The 20,151-nt window shown below is 42.9% G+C and overlaps 1 protein-coding gene and 1 long non-coding RNA gene across 2 annotated transcripts in view; both read right to left on the bottom strand.

Moving 5' to 3' along the window:
• Window positions 1-17,700, bottom strand: part of LOC137519668 (uncharacterized) — a 29,551-nt gene extending 11,851 nt beyond the window's left edge. Inside the window, exon 1 of the long non-coding RNA XR_011021073.1 lies at window positions 17,617-17,700. This is a non-coding gene — a long non-coding RNA (uncharacterized lncRNA). The remainder of the gene's footprint in view (window positions 1-17,616) is intronic.
• PIK3IP1 (phosphoinositide-3-kinase interacting protein 1) lies at window positions 1,329-11,471 on the bottom strand. The gene is made up of 4 exons (XM_068238632.1): window positions 11,338-11,471; window positions 6,867-7,055; window positions 4,728-4,806; window positions 1,329-2,263 (listed from the first exon to the last, which is right to left on the bottom strand). The coding sequence occupies exons 1-4, from the start codon at window positions 11,429-11,431 to the stop codon at window positions 2,059-2,061; spliced, it is 567 nt and encodes a 188-aa protein (XP_068094733.1). The 5' UTR covers window positions 11,432-11,471; the 3' UTR covers window positions 1,329-2,058.
• Window positions 17,701-20,151: the final 2,451 nt, after the last annotated feature.

Below are 20,151 nucleotides of genomic sequence, written 5' to 3'. Positions count from 1 at the left end.
GCATAAACAAGGAGGGGAAGACATATCATTCAGGGCTAGAAAATACTCTTCAATTTAGCCATCCACTTTTGCTGGTACAGACTGATAGAACTGAGGTTAGAGAGATCAGAATATTCTTATAGGAATGCACTTTGCTGTACAAGTTAAGAATGGTGATATTCATGGGTTACCCTGAGATACATGCGCTGTTAGCACTGTCCTAATTTCAAGCTTTAGTCCTGAGTTTTGCTTTTTGAAAACTATATTATGTAATTATATCAATTTGCAATGCACATTATATTTCTGACTGGCTGAGTTTGCGATACTGACTTATGTCAGATACTGCTTGGCTGAACAAAAATGCTGCAAGCAGCACGATTGCGATTTCATACACATAGCAACGCTGCAGTGAAAATACTTTAATTGTCACAGTGCTTCCTTTATTACCCATGATCAACAAAGCACTGAAAATCACAGAAAAAGGCTGCAGTGTGAGCTAGCCCTTAGAGCAGGGGTCTCAAACTCAATTTACCTGAGGGGCCGCAGGAGGCAAAGTCAGGATGAGGCTGGGCCGCATAAGGGATTTCACAATCACGGCGCATCGCAGCCTATGCCCGCCCCTCTCACTCTTCCTTTACAGAGAGGGGCAAGGAGAGGCGGCGATTGACGTCAGGAGGGGCAGAGCTGAAGCTGAAAGCTCTGCCCCTTCCAGGAAATGCCGGCGGATTTGGGGGTTCTGCAGCCCTCGTTTAGCGGCGGGGATGCGGCGGATTACTTGGGAGCACTGAAGCAAACTATAAGGAAGCTTTTGCCGGCGAGGGCCACAAAATATTGTATCGAGGGCCGCAAATGGCCCCCGGGCCGCGAGTTTGAGACCCCTGCCTTAAAGGCAAATGGCACGTCAGCCAGAAAAGTAGTATTTTTCTTTTTAAAAGGAAATAAAAATGGCAGCCTGTATAACATTTGCAGCTACGGGGTTTTTTTTTTTTAAGTAAGCACTATTGACACTTTTTTTTTTATTGCCAATTGTGCATTAGAAATGGGTACTGGAACCCCTTTAGTATTTGATGTACAGAACCAGCTAGTGATGGGCAGGTTACATTAAAAGTATTAAATCAGTGGAGTTTATTGCAGGGACTGATCCACATGCTGTTGCTTCTTGTGTGTTGCATTGTTAGGACCAACATGCAAATGAATGTGGGCTGAGCAATGAAAGCTGATTCCTGATTGGTTTCTCCTGGTTATTTTGTTTACATTAATGCAGACTTATGTTTTAGCTACACAGTGAAGTGACTGTTGCTTGTATAGTGGAGGAGATCTGAAAATAATTCCATTGTATTCGCACAAGATTGGTCTGATTGTCAGGCACTGCCCGAAAATGCTTTATTTATACAAACATAACACTCGTGTACAAAATAAAAAAAACAAAACCATTTTTCTATACAATTTCATACATCCATCTTTGTCCATGAAAAAAACCTCAGCAGCACCCTTAAAAGAGGAAGAACCCTGGTCTTTGCAAACATTGTGACGTACATTATTAAGGAGTAACTCTACTGGAAGAAAACGTACTGCAAGAGTTACGACAAGCCTGGCTGTACATCCAGGAGGTGAAGTGACCTGGTGAAACATGGTATTAAGCTCTTACAGCTTGCAGGTCTAACATCAGCCATGATTGTTTAGAATGACTTCCATCTCCTTTTGTTGTAAGTCTGCAAGATATGAAAGCTTAAATAGAACAAGAGCTGCCCCTGGCAGCAATATTCCAACATTCAGATTGTACAAGCAGCCCCCACAGTAAGATCAAAAGCTTAAAGGGGCAATTATAGTAATCATTTTTTGGCCTTCAAAACAATAGACAGGCCCACATCAGTCTAGATGGATCTTAAGCTTTACTGGTGGCATCAAAATCCATAATCCCTTTCCAAATGAGATAACTCTGGTTAATGAATAGAATTCTTCTGCCACAGAGCCCTGGGCCTGTTCCACGATATGATGAAGTGAAGAACGCTGCCATCATTTCCACAATGAGGAGCATTGTTAATCCACATGAGTGTCCACATAGGGCACCATATTTTCTCATGCCCCTGGAGTGCCAGCACTGTCTATGAGAGGGACCACGCCCTCTGGAACCGTGTTTGGTGTGTGATTGGATGACACCTCTATTGTGTTCTCATCTATAATGTCACATGTTGGGTTCGAGAAAGCAGACAGGGGTAAATGAATCCTCTGTTGTCTCCTTTCCTCCATCTCTTGTTCATGTTGCTTCTTTATGTCTTTGCCCCTAAAATGAAAATGGAGAAAATGATGCCTACTATGTTTTATGAGAATGCAGACATACAGTTCATTAGAAACTTACTTACAGTACATTTATAAAGTGTAAAAGCTTTCTTAAAGGGAACCATAGATGAACAGGAAAAAGATGTTATATATACCTGGGGCTTCCTTCCGCCCCATACACTCTGATCGTTCCCACGCCGCCGCCCTCCGCTGCTGCAGCTATGAGAACCGGGACCCCGATCTGCCGTCAGTCGGAGCCAGTCTGAGCTTAAAGGCAACCAGAGAGGAATGCTTAGGTAAAATAGAAAAAAGATTTTATACATACCTGGGGCTTCTTCCAGCCCCATAAGCCTGGATCGCTCCCACGCCGCCATCCACCGCTTCCTGGATCCGCCGATACCAGGCCCGTCATTTCCGGCGGACGCGGCCAATTGTCCGCATCACAGGGGCTCTCTCTATACACGTACGCATGCGGCTGCGCAGTAAGCAGCCACACGCGTACCTGTATGGAGGGAGCGCCGTGATGCGGAGAATTGGCCGCGTCCGGCCGACTCGCGGCAATGACGGGACCCGGTACTGGCGGATCCAGGAAGTGGAGGACGGCGGCGTGGGAGCGCTCCAGGCGTATGGGGCTGGAGGAAGCCCCAGGTATGTATAACATCTTTTCTTCATCCTCTCTGGTTCCCTTTAAGGGAAGTGCACTGTTTGCGTATCTCTGCAGTAGCCGCTGGAGAGATACGTAGAGGGCGCACTTCTGCGTAGCTGTCTCAGATGACGTCAGTGATGGGACCTGGTTCTCGTAGATGCAGGCAGCGGAGGACGGCGGCGTGGGATTGATCAGAGCATATGGGGCTGGAGGAAACCCCAGGTATGTATAACATCTTTTTCATGCCCCCATCTCTAGTTCCCTTTAAAAATGTTATTGTTTGCAAAACAAAGGAAGAGCCTGCTGCATTAGTTCAGTCACTCACAGCTGCCTGTTGTACTGCCCCTCCTGGTTATTCAGAACTCCACCCACTTTTGGCTGCAGCCAATAATATTCCACCGCCCTCCCCTACTAAGTGCACTGTCACTGTGGTGCCTGTCTGAGGGGAGAGGGCATGCGGGCAGCTTGATGTGGCCCAAATAATTCTGGACTGATGAATGAATGCAGTGGCAATATTCTATTTTTATTTTTGCAAAAAGTGAACTCCGTATCAGTCGATATTTTTTTTTCTTTTTCTTCTATTACACGCAAATAAACCCTAACTTTCCTAGGATTAGCCATACTATGCCAGGGGGAAAAACACATAAGTAGATAAATACTTTATCTACTTACTGTCCACATTTTGAGTTCAGTGAATTTTTATATAGTAAATGAAGAGAATTCTGTTCCTGGTGGGGGCCATGTCTTTTGCCCACAGTTTAGGCTAAGCCCTGATGTCATTTCTGCCCTTTACTTTTTTTCTTTTCTCCTCCAATAACTGAGTCACCTCAGTCTTGCTTGTAAACACAAGTGAACAGGGGATCATGTTTCAGATAAGCAGCTGGCAGGGAAATAAAGGGAAGAGGAGGAATATATTATAGATAAAAATAACCCCCAGCATGCAACTGTTTGGCAAAGGGCCAGTGCTCCTAAAGTATGTGATAACTCCAAATCATAACAGCAGAAAAAGTTTTTTGAATGCAGGATTAGCATCTTTATCACTTAATACACTCAGACCAGTTGCTGTTGAAATTTGATTTTTATGGTGACACCCCCACTTTAAAGAGTAACTGTTAGGCATAAAATCCAAAAACAGTTCTCTATTAGTAGTTGTTAAATATGGAAAATTGATGCTATCCAGGCAATTCAAAAGCTTAAAATCAATCTTACTTTTTGCCCCCAGGAAATTCTTTTCCCATGCCCCCAGGCTCTTATATCGTACGGACGGTCACAGAAGGGAAGTTGCAGTGCATATTAACTCAGCCTCATTGGCTGAAACCTCTACCCCTCCAGTTCTCCCTGTCCACACCTCCACACAGCGGGGAGGAATAAAGGCAGTGTGCACAGACTCGCCCTACTAATGGTTCCAGGCGCTGGAGATCCCGTCTATAACCTCTGCACTATGCTTGAAACCATTAGTAGGGGAGTCTGTGTGCACTCTTTATTCCTCCCCGCTGTGCTCTGTAATAGTGCGGAGAGGAGATGCGGAGGGGGGAAAGTTTCAGCCTCTGGGACCCAAGATGGCCCCTGCCACAAACAGAATTCTCTTCATTTACTATTTTAAATTCTCTGAAATCAAGACGTGGACAGTACAATACATCTGCTATGTAAGTAGAGCAAGTAATTATCCACTTGCATATGGTTTTTTTCCAGGCATTCCAGGCTAATAGTTGCTCTTTAAGCCAAATTTTAGGTAAGGCTAAGTTACATGCAAATAAACCCTAACTTTCCTTTAACTTTTAAGTCAAATTTCAGGTAAGGCTACTTGCAGCAGATTACTTACCTCTTGTATATGTATCCAACCACAATGCCACTGCCAATAGCTATAATTATCACCACCATTATGATGCCAAGGACATAACCTGTGAAATGAATTAATACAAATTAGTGTAACTCAGCACAAGTACCATAAGATTAATCAGTGGTAATTGCACTAAGGCCTCTTTCAGATGGATGACTAGATTGCACACTTGTGGAACAGCTCAGCGCCCCATTGACGGAGCAGCATGTGCATGAAGTCACATGGGGAGCAGCACAGAGGTCCAGGCTAATTTTCACTGATAATTCTGGTTACAGCTTTTGTTCCACACTAATATCTCTGGACAGCTACTATTTATACAATGCACCACCCTGGCCCTCCAGTAATTCCTACTATCTCCCACTTATAGCAGACAAACACGAAACCGTGCTATGACAAGGATTTATACTGAAACCTGTTTATTGTTCTCTTTTCAAACTCTGCCTTACTGGACGATTGATTACTGGGGGATGATTTGAAAAATGTTTATACTTGAGTGTAACACCACAGTTTGTAAAAAGGGGGAAACCAACTATGTATGCTACTCAAGCTAATTTGCAGCTATGTATTTTCTATTCCAGTTTGTTTAAAACCATGGTAAACCATACACTATAATATACACTTTCCGAAGGGGTACCCAGGAAACTGATACCATACACTGTTGTCAGATACACTGACAGGCCCTTAACGGTACAAGTATAATAACAATAAAAGATACTTTTATTAAGTGTAAAAAACAATATTTGTACAGGACTCTACTCTATAGAGTTGTCACTGTACTATAGGAAAATAATATATAATCATAATATATACAGTGCAGCCAGCTCTGACTTGGGCTTTTTTGGGGTGTTACTCTATCTGTGTACAGTGGTGGGGGGAGTACTTGTATATATTGTAAATATGTGTGTTTGCACTACTGTCACCTCCTGATGAAACCATAAGGGTGAAACCGGTCGAGGGTTAGGCTGCACTGTATATATTATGAGCACTTTATAAGCTTCACTGTCCTGTCTGAGAACCCCCTCTATATCACTGTTACCGTTGATATGGGTCTTTCTAATGTGTACTGACACAGCTACAGACTAGTGGGTCACATTGGATCTTTGATGGCCCAAACGGTCCATACTCAGTCCGATCGGGGATTTGCGAGGGAACAGCCACACCACGCTCAAATACATTTGTGAGCAGTGGGGGATAGGCAAAGACCTCCTTTGCAACCCCAAGTGACCTGAGTTCATTTGACTCAGTGGATTAACAGTGATTTGTTTGTTTTCCTATAGTACAGTGACAACTCTATAGAGTAGAGTCCTGTACAAATATTGTTTTTTACACTTAATAAAAGTATCTTTTTTATTGTTATACTTGTACCGTTAAGGGCCTGTCAGTGTATCTGACAACAGTGTATGGTAAACCATACACTGTCTGATATTACAGAATGGTCCTATGTTACAGCATGAATTATAACCTGCCTAGAGAGGTAAGTAAAGTTCACCAAGTCACCTGGCATGATCTGCTTACTGATGTTATGAAATCTTATGCAGATCTGCAAGTCATGCCAGGAACCTCATGTTCTCACTTTCTCACACAGGACTGGTAAAGTGATTACAATAAACGGACACTCCCAAAACAAATAGGACATCTATGCAGTGGCTTAAAGGACATCCGAGGTGAAAACAAACGGATGAGATAAACAATAGTATCTATTCTCTTCCTCCTAAAAATGGCTGTTTAAGACATCCCACAGTTTTAGTTTATACTTATTATGCCATAGTCCAACCCAGTCCCAACCCAGACAAAAGCTGTCACTTTCATACCTAATGCTTAACTCTTTCAGGTAAAGAAAAAAAAAAAAAGAACGCAGCACAGTTTTTTTTTGGTGTGTGCTTGGCACAGTATGTACAAATATCTATCTCATATCACATTGGATGTCTTTTAGGCAGGCATAAATTAAAGATTTTGACATGATAAAATGTTAGGTTGGTAAAAGCATTGAATCTAATGAAAATCAGTGTAGGTTTTTTGTTTTTTTATTATTGCTTTGAAGTGATTGCATTGCTCTTTATTTTTGCAAATAAAAGAAGCACACGTGCTACAAAAAAAATGGGGAAAGTATTTCTGATTTACCTAATGTACCCAGATCCTTCTTTTCCCGGGGTTTGACCTGGACTCTCTCGCTGATGCTGATGACAGGCTGTGCAATGTTGAGTTTCTCTGGAGGTTGGAATGGCTCACTGTAGAGAGGTGTTGACTCCTCCGGCCTGTGTGATGGTTCTGCTGTTATTTCGTCAGACTTTGGTATGTCATTTGTTGGAGCTGTAAGCCAAAGAAGCAGTATAGTCAGCATTATACGTTGCTTACCATTGTGTGTACTTCATGTACAGTATGTCAGTATATGTGACAGGCTGAACAAAGAACAGACTCCAGAACTCATGTTATTCACAAATGCTCAAGGAGACATAACTTTTTTTTTTAACCGTACTGTGAATATAGCCCTGAGAAATTTCTCACTTACGCAGGTGTAACAATAAGTTATTGAGGGAAAAAAAATCATGTAACCATGTGTGTTTAAGGATAAATGAAAAACAACAAGCTCACTCAACCTTTAAGCTTAAGAAGCAAGTGGCACACCCTGCCAGCAAATCTGAATGTGTATATCTCCTGCTGCCTTCTTGTCAAGCCTTGTACAGACAAGGAGATTTCTGTTTCAGCTTATGCTCTGCCAGCAGCCTATCACCGTTTGTGCACAATTGGCTCAGCCAAGTGGCAATACTGTCCTATGGTTAGGAGAGAGGGTGGAGAAGCTGGAGACAATGCAATTGGCCGAATTCTGCTACATCTGATTGCCTGTCACGTCACCCCTATTTAGAAAAAGATGGGGGTGGCATGCCTGTAAAGACTTCAGAGTGACAGGTGTGATAAATATATCTTATCTTCTTCTGTAGCCAAGTTGTAGATGCTGCAGTATACAGCCATTATCTATAGTGTAGCAGGCCTCCAAGGGGTGCTAATCCTTCCTGTGCACCTAATGATCCATACAAGAGAAATTACCAAAATAGATTCCTCCCATTAACTGAAATTCTAAAGTGACAAAGTGCAAGTGCTCTAGTGAAGACTCTTTAAAGGCTGATACAATTTTTCAGTTAGATCAATGGGTCAATCGATAAATTCTGATCTCGATCAATTTTCAGATCAGTACTGTACAACATCTATTAATTTCTTAATCGGGAGCAGATCAGACATGTCAGAAATGATCGATCGGCCCATCGATCTGATGGGAAAATTGCACTGTGTGTACCAGGCATTAAGCAACAAGTTGTCAAGTAATTAGCATTTAGCCCTTAAAATCTGAACATTTCTGTTTCAAGTTCTGGTTCATTTCAAAGCAGGACAAAATCTTTACTCACAATCACCAGCAGTTTAGAGCTTAAGGGCCCTTTTCCACTAGCAATCGCAATCACAAATCACAAACGCCAGCGATTGCGATTTTTCATTAATTCTGTTATGCGATTGCGATTTGTGATTTTCATTTGCATTGCATTATCATTGTAAAAATCACTCCAGCAAGCTATTGCGATTTGCGATTAGCGATTTCCAAATCGAATCACTGTAGTGGAAAATACCTCTCGTGATTTCTATGTTAAAGTAACAACTCTAGCGATTTAAAAATCAATAGCGATTTGCGATTCAGCAATCACAATCGCTCTAGTGGAAAAGGGCCCTTAAGGACCCCTATCTCAAAGTGCTCAATATACAATGTAGCAAACTCAATGTTCCTTGAAAAAGGCTTTCTGAATTGGAATGGTCAATTAGATGCCAATAATTCCAAGTTGAAGCAAGGTTATGTAAATTCTTAATGCAAATTAATGCATCTTGAAAACAGACCAATGAAATAAAGTTGAAGTGGGAGTTGGTTTATTTTCAAGCTGCATACATTTGCATAACATTTTACTTAATCCTGCTTCATCCTGGGGTGTCAGCAAGATGAACCTGATTCCTAATTCTGCATAGGTCAGAAATGATAGCAATGCTTTGGCACTTTATGGAATAGTTTAGGCCATTACATGGATCATTTGATGCAGTGGTGAAAATAGGACATCTAAAAAGAGGACACCCCTGTAACCTGCGCAGAATGTGTGCATAGAGGGGGCAAGTTTGTAAATGAAAGACCTAAAATCTCAATCGTGTGCTAGACTGTGAGTGTCTTATAGTGCATAGCCACCTGTAGATGGTCAACAGGGAGTGCAAAGAGGTGGTACAGCAGCTCCTGGGTAGAGAATAGCATTCAGTTGTTTTTTTCCAATTTGCAGGGACATCAAAATAAGCAAACTTAATGTGACAAAGCTAAATGTTTATCTTTTTAACGATCCTGCCTGTGCTGACATAGGAACAGTTTTGGTCCTTTATATACAGCAATAGCTGTAACTCAGCACCTAATAATGCAAAAATGATGTGCACGTAGTTGAGCACACTATATATTCACGGTCAATATAATGATCAAAGCAGTGAAGGTAATCCTTCTGAGGACTTCCATAGGCATGGTAGTGAAGTCAGGGTGAGCCCTTATCTGTAATCTGTGGGTTTGGGTATTTCCACCCCTGTTGTGTAGGAACAGATACTGTGACAATCCTGAAACATGGTGCACAGTGGCACTGGCAACATTCACATTTTCTAAAATGTTGAAAGCTTTGCTGAACATTTTGCAAATGTTTTTCAGGTCCTCTAGTGTTTTTGTTGAAGCTGAATTAGTTCTTATATGTCTAGCAATAGATAAAGAGATGTATTTCTCCTTCTGTGTGCCTCCTCCCTCCTATGCTCTTTTGTTGTTGTTGTTACATCCTGTGCAGCAGGTCTGCCTGGCCGAGGACAAAGAGACTTGCACTACAACTGCAAAACAATGAGGACTTCTCTTTCACCACTTAAAGGGCCCATACACTTACACACAGCAGCAGCTCCACAGATTGTGAATCGGTTTCATAGTGAAATCGATTCAAAATTTGTTTGCAGTGTAGGCAGCCAATAGATCCCTCTTTGATCAGATTCGATCAGAGGAAGCTATCTGGTGGCAATCGCCCAGTGTATGGCAGCCTTAAAGATGGACATACATTTGTAGATTTAGCAGTCAAACGACCATCTGATTCGATAATTATAAAATTGGATGATAATCACATGACCGATCAATGATGCGACCAATTTTGGCCCAAAATTGGTCATGGATTGTTTGGACATGCTGGAAAATCTCAAGCCATGTGCCTGGGTGGGTGGGTACATAAGGGGGGACAGCAGCCGAGTACATCACAAGGCTGATTGCTGAAAAGTTTCATGCCGACAAATCGACCAGGAATCAGCCTGCAGCTTATGGTAGCCAACATATCTCTCTAATCAGATTCAGAGAGAGAACTATTGGTCGATCAATCGCGAAAAAAAGCTACATGTATGGGTACCATAAGGGGTTTTTCCGTTATGGACCAGAGCAATTGTCACATTTCAGAGCTCCTCCCATTCTTTCGGGGATTTTTTTTTCCACAAACTGGGCTTTTTTGGGGTTATATCTTCTAAGATTTTATTTAATTTTATATGCATTTTAATGAGGATAAGGGGAAAAGAACATTTTTAGTTTTCAGCCGCTATAGTTTTAAAATAAAAGCTAAACACTTTCTTGCAAATTTTTGCTGTGTACCAAATTATTATACATTTATATAGTAACTGAAATTTAGGGTATATGGAAGAAATAAAAACTGTTTGATGCTTGTTACAGTGAACAGACTATTTGTGGAATTTATATCAATAGCTAGACTCTGCACAACAGATAGAGTTAAGACCTGATAAAATGGAGACAAATCAGACTATAAACGTCTTAGTTCAGTGCTAAACTTATTCCTTTGTTAAAATTTTAGAATAGGATTCTCATGCAAGTACAGTGTATACAGTTAAATGCCACAGGTGCAGGAAACGTGCGGTTAGGTGTGCCATATGTTATTTAAAATCCCCATGTAGCATGGGCCGAGGCAAAAGCTTTTAACTTTTCCTCCAATAGAAAGTGAAGAAAAGCTCAACGACAAGCTCACCCAATCCTTTCTCTATTCTGGCATGGGAGGAGGCCAAATGTTCTCTCCGCCCCAGAACTCAGCTCAGAAAAACAAGGTCATGTGACCGTGGATGCACTGCAGCAAAGAAAGGGTTAAACTGTAAGGGCTTTGTGCACCCCGCAAACGCACTAAAACTCGATAAATACATCATAGAAAAGTGATTTAAAACTAAAAACCGACGTTATTGAGCCGTTTTCCCTTATCTTTGCACATGCATTATCCTGATCAGGCTCTGTAATGATGTGCAGAAGAGTTGGTGTTTTCACATGTATGCATGAATATTGGGGTACTGCACTACACTATCAATAGCATTATATATTGCAAGGGACAAGTATCCTCCTACCTTAGTGTGCATTACTGCACAGTGCTACACTTTTCACTTGCACAGCATATACTGTATCTGTATCTCTTTATCAGTCTTAAACACTAAAATGCATGCAATATCCACATCCATGAATGAGATGTGCTTGCTAATGACTAGATATATAATAAGGCATATGAAGGGGTACCTGGGGTCCCGCAGATGAGCTGGCAGCCCAGGATCAGGAGCAGTGCATGGAACATCATCTTGCTTTGCTGGCTTTCTGCTAGTCTCTCCAGCATCAGTGCTGTTGTTCAGGGTTGTTTTTCCACATTAGCTGGCTGCGAGCCCCTCCTCCTGCAGACGTCACGGCATAGAAAGGCTCAGAAAGCGGAAACGTCTGCACTGCAGGGATTGTGCTGAGCATGCTTCGGGTAGGGGAGTTATTCTGTAACAAGTGATGTGTGTGTTCTATATTATGGATGATCATTCCCTGGCATGAGGCTTGTGCCCCCACCACCGTGCAATCATGCTACAGACCCTCAGATTTCTTCTGCCCGATCACTAGTAATACCAGGACTGCATTGCATTATTATTGATTTGTAAAGCGTCAACATATTCCACATGAAGGTGTAATTGTATCCAGAAAAGACCCTTCTACAACATAATAGCAAATTGTATCGATCGTACCGATTGATGTGAAGCTAGGTAGGCAATATTAATTAACTACTGTATCATATGGTTTATGTAGAAACAATAAGCTGTTTAGCAGCTTGCACTAAAACAGCATGAAAGTTGGAGCTTGTATCCAACATTCTTTCTATCTTTCTAGGGGATTGAGCACCTAACATAATTAATATCAAGCTTGGAAAGAAAGTAAAGAATGTAATGACGTCATGTAAGCGCTTCACCTAGGTAGCCATGGCCGTGTGATAACAGTGATAGGTGACCGTTGCTGTGTCTCTGTGTTGCTCCAGCAGGGACAGGCTGTTCAGCTGTGCTGTGGGGGGAGCGGTGGGAGGGGGGCTCCTGGCACAGCACACAGCAGCAGTCAGTAGAAGCCGGTTTGGACAGGATTTCTGTGCAAGGCTCTTCTACATCCGCTCAACTTACTGCTGCAGTCATCTCCTAACAACATCGCAACCATTTTCCCCCTTGTCTTCTTATGGACAATGTATAACGGTGTTTGTTTTCCTTTTCTTGCTTTTTGGACGTTTTCAATGCAAAATGTTAGATTTGGGAATACAAAAATCATCAACCTGCTCTGGAAAATTACATACTTTCATAATGGGGAGAAGTAAGAAAAAATAGACCGAACCAACCATAAAAAGCAAAATAACTATAGAATCTGCTTTTAACACTGCTAGCAAGGATGTACACATTTCAGAATTTCCTTGGCCCAATGTGGTTGTTTGCATCTGTTGAGCTGTGCTATCAGTTAAGAATCGTAGTTATTAGATATTTAAACTCTTTATTATGCAGAATAAAAAAGTATTCTTATTACACAGACAGAAACCTTAGGCCTAGTGCACACAATGCAATTTTCCATAAAATTTACGGGCAAATAGATTATTTCCGACAGGACCGATCTGATTTCCAATCTTTTTTCTGATCGGAAAATCGATTGAAAAACGTGTGTGCTAGGCATTAGCATTGGTGTCTTCTGTGACCTGCCAGGGCAGAACACATTGCCTGATGTCACTCTGCATGGGAACTTATTATTATTTTGTATTTATATAGCAGTGACACGGCACTTTACATATACCGTAGTCATGTCACTAACTGTCCTTCAGAGGAACACACAGTTTAATCAGTTTAATGTCCCTATCATGACCTTAGGTCGTTTACGGGGCAGCCAATTAACTTATCAGTTTTTTTGGGGAGATGTGGAAGAAATCCAAGTGAAAGATGTGCAAACACAGAGAGAACATACAAATCCCATGCAGTGGGTCCTGGAACAGAGAGGGACATAAGCGCTGCAAAGATCATTTCAGGTAACAAAGCTGTGTCTGTACCAGGCTTACTTTCGGTATTAGTAAATTTGACTGAGGCCCGGTTCACATTAGCGTTCGCTATCCGGATTTTCCGGATCTGATCCGGACCGCATACTGTACAAACGGAACGTACGTTCCGCATAGCAATGTAAAGTCTATGCGGACGTTCACACGCGTCCGTTCCGTACGTACCGGAGCCGGATCGGATCCGAACTCTTTTCCAACATGCGCTATTTTTTGGGTCCGGATCTCTGGCCCACGCACCCGGACCGGAGCCGGACCTGAGCCTGACAGCACCATCCGGAACACAGAAACCAATGGGAAATGGAAGGCACAGAACACACTGCCTACAAAACCCTGACGTTCTACCCCACTTCCTATGCGTATCCAAGCGGCCATTTCGGATGGGGACACATGGGCCAAGCATGTCTGGAGTGGAGCAGCAGTGACAGACGTGCTGGAGCTGTTTGGCAGAATGTCGGAGGTGGAGGTGAGGCCTACAGCGGAGGAACCTGATTCTACAGGTGCACATTCTGCTGGCCCCAACATTTTTTTCTTAAAATTTCGCTATTTTTTGCCCACGGATCCGGATGGCAGCCTGATGCATGCCTGATGCAAACGGACCGGATCCGGATCAGGTCCTGATCCAATCAGGATCCGGTCCGTTTGCATGGCAAAACGCAAGTGTGAACGGGGCCTAATAAATGAACCCCTTCCTGGGGAGTCGGGAAGGTGGCTTCCCCGGACTGCCTAACGGCAATCGACGTCAAGTCCTGGGGCGGAGATTAGCAGGAATCGCGCATCCCCACCGAGTTTGTAAACAACCTGCGATCGCGGCTGGCAGGCTGTAAAAAATTTTAAAAGGCCAAAACCTGTACAGCGCTGCGATCTAGTGCAGCGCTGGGGGGACAGCTCTGTCACTGAGCTGTCCCCAGGAGAGCTTCACAAACAGATCACTCTAATAGGCTCTCCTAGGCTATGAGAGACAATCACGCTGATTGGCTCTCAGTTGGTGAAAAATAAGACATTTAATTGTAAAATAAATAACATTTAAATTAATTTAAAAAAAAGAAAGCATTGCAGGAGCAAATCAGATGCCACCAACAGAAAGCTCTTTTGGTGGCTAGAAAAGGAGTCAAGATTTATTTGGGTGCCGAGCTGTATGTCCCTGCAGCGAGCTGTTAAAGCTGCAGTGGCTTGAATTGTAAAAAAAAAATGGCCATGGTCACTGGGGGGGGGGGGGGCGGGGGGGGGGGGTGTTCAGCCTGTGGTCCTCAAATGGTTAAAATGCTTGATTGGCATCTCTAGCTACAACTGGTACATTCTAACAGGCGTAAATAAAATGATCACCGGAGGCTTATACTCATTTTTAAATGCAGTAAATTTGTATTAATTAGTAATGCATGTTTTTGTGCTGCAATTGAGTATTTTGTTACAAAGAATATATATATATATATATATATATATATATATATATATATACATACACACACACACACTTTTAAAATACCTAGCTGAGTCCTGTATCTTCAATTCCTGTAGGGTTAAGTGTAGTTTTACTGGACATGGAACACATTGCTTCTCCTATCTGATCACAGAGGGATAGATTCCTAACATACACAGCTCATTTATTTTCAATACATTTTCAGTAAGAAATGTATTGAACATCGATGCAATGAAACACTACGGCTCGTTGATTGACCACTGCTCCTGCACTACCCCATCGACAAATATTATTCCATCCTGTCTGATAGTTTCAATCAATTTTAGGTCAAAATGATTGATCAGATGTGTTGGAGTGATCGATTTCTGGCATATTTTAACAGAGTGATCGCATCTGCTGGGAGAGACAGTAAAATCGATGTGCATAGCTACCTTAATTCATTGTGGTCAATGCTGAAGCTACAACTCAGTCTTTTAAAGACAAACTACTGCATTGCAATGCTAGCCACAAAGAGGTCATATCTCAGCAGCACAGAGAGGAGTTGGACAGTTGCTTTTGAGGGGTTGAGCTTTTCCAAGCTTCTTTCAGATCTGTGGAACAATGAAGACTCAATACAAATTTTCCCAAGCAGCATAAAACTAAAGGGGATACAAATAGAACAAAATGCAGTACTGTAAGTGCACCTATACTAATCCTGCTTACTTGGTACAATGATACAAGGTGAGGGCCCTTTTCCATTAGCACTAGCAATCACAAACGCCAGTGATTGCGATTTTTCATTTACATTGCATTATCCATCTTAAAATCGCACCAGAAAGCGATTGCGATTTACAAATTGAATCACTATAGTGGAAAATACGTCTCATGATTTCTATGATAAAGTAACAACCCTAGCGATTTAAAAATCACTAGCGATTTAGCGGAAAAGGGCCCTAAGTCTCCGCAAACAAACCTCATACTGAAGCGATTTATCCCTATGGATCCATCTGCATTCAGTTGTCTGTGCCACATGGCAATCAAAGAGCCTCAAGTGCTAAGAAGGCTCCATCCCCTTTCCACACGACCCCCCCCCCCCCCCCCCCCCCCACACACACACACACACCTTGACCACTTAACGACCAGCTAACGCCCATAGGCGTCAGCAGGTCTTAAGTGGGTTACTATGGAAACGGCCTTTCCATGTCAGTTCACGGAGGGTGTCTCCGTGAACAGCCAGAGAGCCGCCGATCGCGGCTCGCCGGCAAAATGTAAACACGCGGGGAAGAAATCACCGCTGTTTACATCATACGGCGCTGCTGCGCAGCAGCGCCGTAAGGCAGAGCGGTGATCCCCGGCCTCTGATTGGCCGGGGATCGCCGGCATATGATAGGCTGAGGGCTATCCTACAATGCGCAGGACGGATATCTGTCCTGCGCAGCTCACAGGGGGAGGGAGAGGGATGGAGCGCCGAAAACGCTGCGGAGGGGGGCTTTGAAGAGCCCCCCCCGCAAAGCGCAGCAAGCCGGCGGCAATCAGACCCCCCCAGGAGGACATCACCCTAGTGGGGAAAAAAGGGGGTAAGTCTGATCGCCCTGGCTCTATCCTGATCTGTGCTGCGGGCTGGAGAGTCCACGCAGCACAGATCAGGCAAACCACCCCTGGTCCTTAAGTGATTAAGCTCAACACACACCATACAATCTTGGTTGTACAGATTCATCAAATCTATGTAGTATAAGGGCCAACAGATTGAAACTACCTTGAATGATTGATTGGATAAACTCTAAGGCTACTTGCACACCAAGACGTTGCGTTAGGTGCTACGTTAAGATCGCATAACGTGCACCTAACGCAAGGCCTGGTGCTCTTCGATGTGGACGTCAGAGTGAGCCGTGTTGTGCAGCTCACTCTGGCTGCCGTGATGCGTACTCTTGGACGCATGCGGCATCACGTGGTCCCGCCGGCCAATCGCCGCACAGAGCGGCCGCATCAGGAAGTAAACACTGCACGTCACAACGTGCAGTGAATATTAATTAGCCATGTGCCTGGCCGCTCTCCGCTCCTCCCCAACATGACTGAGCATGTGCAAACAGTCTAACGCGGCTTAAGCCGCTGTAACGCCGTAGCATGCTGCACCTCCTGAAGAACGTGCAGCGTTACATGTAATGCAATGTGGGCAGTGTGAACAGCCCACTTGTGTTACATTGCTGTGCGTTGGGGGAGCGTTACAGGCTGCACTAACATGCGCCTGTAACGTCTTAGTGTGTAAGTAGCCTTATACTACATGAAAGTGGTAAGATTGAACAACCAAGATTGTATGGTGTGTGTTGAGCCTTATACTGCTCCAACTCATCCAATTGATGCTCAGGCTCTTTACGGAAGAACCTGTGGGCCTGGCTGTCTGTGTGTGCCAGGAGTGCTCACATCGGAGACACAAAGAGAGAGGAAGGGCCCTTTAAAACTGTGGGTGATGAGAAGCAGTTGGTAGATGCCAATTTCACAGATGTGGCCTATACCCTGTAGGTCCACTTACATGGAGATGTTATTTCAAGGAAACCTGAACTGTGAAGTACAAGTGGTATCTAGGAGCTACTGAGGTGTAGCAGAACTCAAGGTAAAGCATGTGATTATTTGTAAGGCTATGATTTGCTGTGACACTTTCCCGCTTTGCACATGATTTTGATTAGCAAATCAGAGCTTTCTAATACTGATCACATGCTTCTCCGCAAGTTCTGCAACACTGATTGTAACAATGCTATTTCTACTTTCTATATGGCCGAATTGACAGACCATCTGCTTCTAGTACCATCTGAGTCACTGACCCAGCGCATGTGCGCCCTGTTTGTGCTGACTGCATGCCTGTGCCAGTTATGTGACTCAGATTCTGCTGAAACCTGCATTACTACTAGGAAACTGGTGTGTTCTACAAAAAAGTTTTCTAGTTGTATGAGTAAATAGGATTATTACACACAAAAATATAACACAAATCAACTGTTCTATACAAGAAATATACTCTTGTACCAAGAAAATATATAGTGTGTCTGTAAAATCTCACTTCGTAAAGAAAACATACCGTATTTTTCTTGTCATGCCTTGATAAATTAAAAGATAATGGTCAAATATTCCCGCTATGTTTATACATCTGACCTAAATCCTTGGCAAAAGCTAGTGAAAACAGTCACTAACAGTCATTTAACAAAAGTGCCAACTGCAGTAACTGACAGCAACCAATCAGATCCCCACTAAAGTGTTTATACAACAGTATGCAGGAATGTGAATCTGTGGCATGGTTCTATGGCTTTGTATTGTTTTGTTTGAGAGTGCAGCCATCCCACATACTGAGAGAAGCATGAGCTCTTTGTTAAAGGAAAGCTAATCATACTAACAACATAATCAACAAAGAATTATAACACAGGGTCTGTGTGAGCTTTTGCATACTAATCAGTGCAGCCTTTGCAGCCATCGGCTGAGGCAGTCACAGCAGCTGACAGTATAGGAAAGTCACCATTCTAAAAAGCCAAATCCAAGCCAAGATGTCTTCTAGTCCTGTGTACTGTCCTAGTTCAGTGGAGGAGCTCTTCGATTCACTGATAAATGCACTCTGAATGGTAGGGCTTGCATTTGGAATGAGATTTAATGGAGCAGTCAACATAAAAAATACATTTAAGAATTGCAGTTTGCTTGTATTTCTCAAGGCTGGTCCATTGTGCTGGGTTCGCAGTTTGCTCTTGAATGCTTTGAACTCAGTGTAAGGATCACTAGCCGACACCAACACATCCAAGTTTTTACACTTATACAGCCAATGACCATGCACACCAATTCATAAAGTATTTGGATAGGAGTCCCTTTACCAGCTATTTTATGTGCCCTCCTGCACTGCAATCTGAAACAAGAAACTTCTGAGGCAAGCAGCAGTTCTGCCTGTATTGCCTGCTCTAATGAAAAAAAAATCTGTGGCACAATGTGATTTGAAAGTCCTGTACCACTTTCAGTATCATGGAGTATTAACTTGATGTGCCTGTAGAGAGATAAAAGCTGTTGGAGGACAGTCCTCAGCCCTGCCAATTCACTGAAGGGGACACCAAGGACAACAATTGGGTGGGGGGAAGGGGGAAACTGAACACTCTAGAGGCAAACAGAAAATGTCATTTCGGCCCAGGATGATCTGGTGTGCCCGTAACATAGTCCATCCATGCTACTGTAACAGAGCTAATATACATACTATTACACTGGTGTGCATAGTCTGTTATATGCTATGAATGCATCAAAACATGCCACAGCACTTGTGAAGCATATCTTAAACATTCGCGTTATAAAAGCATGTAGTATGTATGTAGAATAGTTGCAGCATTGAAAAATTACGTAAGTACTTAATTCCCTTTGCCTTCTTCAAACAGAATTGCATGTGATCACTTTTCTCACAAGAAATAACTTCAGGAAAGTGGGTGGCGAAATGCATAACACTCTCATTACACCTGTGAGCCAGAAAATGCAATCAAACTTGCTGGTTTGTAGCACACTTATAGCCATTAATTGCACATTCTGGTAATCATTAATCAAATTTACAGCAAGCTGTTTAATAGTATTAGCCTCTCTCCATTGCAAGGTATGTATTTGTATGATCCTGTATGTAGCGAGGTTTGGAGAAGTAGTCCAGTTTAGTCATGTTGACCCAGAGTCAACAGGATTGTATTTATGTACAGTAGTAGGAGAGAAAAGCAATGCTAAATATACTCATTATGTAGTACTGTATTTTTCAGCACATAAGACGCTCCGGATTATTAGACGCACCTAGGATTAGAGGACAAAAGCCAGGGGAAAAAATATACTAATCCTGGTGCGTCCATGGTCCAGCAGCATCTTGTAGATGTTATATGTTACAAGGCGGACGCAATTATCTCCCAATTGTTGCGTCCCCTTGTACCTCATGTTTCTTCCTGTGTCCCCTTCTATCCCCCATGTCTCCTTTTCTACCCCTGAATAAATGCAATCAGTGGCATCCCAGCTCACCTAAACCTTTGGAGCCCACTGCAATCAGAGACCTTTCCTCTCATTCACTGCTCCCCTAGTGCTGGCTTCTGCTGATGACGCGATCAGCAGAAGTGGCACTAGGGGATCAGTAGAAGATAGGAGAGGTCTCTGATCACCACTGGAGCTGATGGATTAGGTGAGCTGTGCTGCCGCTGCTTGCATTTATTTAGGGGAAGCAGAGGAGAACACAAGGGGGAGCAGAGGAGACATGGAGAAAATACAGGGAGTCACTGACATTACGGTGGGGTTTGTAAGTCGGGGACCTCCCTGTTTTTGGCATATAAGACGCAGTGACTTTTTCTTTTTTTCATTTTTGGGGGAGAAAAGTGCATCTTATATGCCAAAAAATGCAGTAATTTTTTGCCAACAATTAAAATGTACTACTTGGATATGAAGACTGGAGAATCAATTCCCACCCAAGAAGTGGTTTTCTTTTGTGTTGGTGTTTTTTAAATACTACCGTATATACTTTTATACTTTTTTTTTTTTTTGCAAAAACCACCATATGTGTTCTTGTATTTATACACTGGGAAGAACATTACAACTCAGGAAAAAGCACCTTATGACAAACTCAAAA

Source organism: Hyperolius riggenbachi, chromosome 1 (assembly GCF_040937935.1).
Source record: "Hyperolius riggenbachi isolate aHypRig1 chromosome 1, aHypRig1.pri, whole genome shotgun sequence".
NCBI lineage: Eukaryota > Metazoa > Chordata > Amphibia > Anura > Hyperoliidae > Hyperolius > Hyperolius riggenbachi.
This window is presented reverse-complemented; position numbering and strand designations above follow the sequence as displayed.

Bases quoted from the DNA above. Each gene is read 5' to 3' on its own strand.
- PIK3IP1 (XM_068238632.1), bottom strand. From the start codon at position 11,431: ATGCTGGAGAGACTAGCAGAAAGCCAGCAAAGCAAGATGATGTTCCAT. The intron at 4,807-6,866 runs GTAAATCAGAAA...TTCATTTCACAG, and splicing joins GAAGGATCTGGGTACATTAG to GTTATGTCCTTGGCATCATA. The intron at 2,264-4,727 runs GTAAGTAATCTG...TTTTCATTTTAG, and splicing joins GTTGGATACATATACAAGAG to GGGCAAAGACATAAAGAAGC.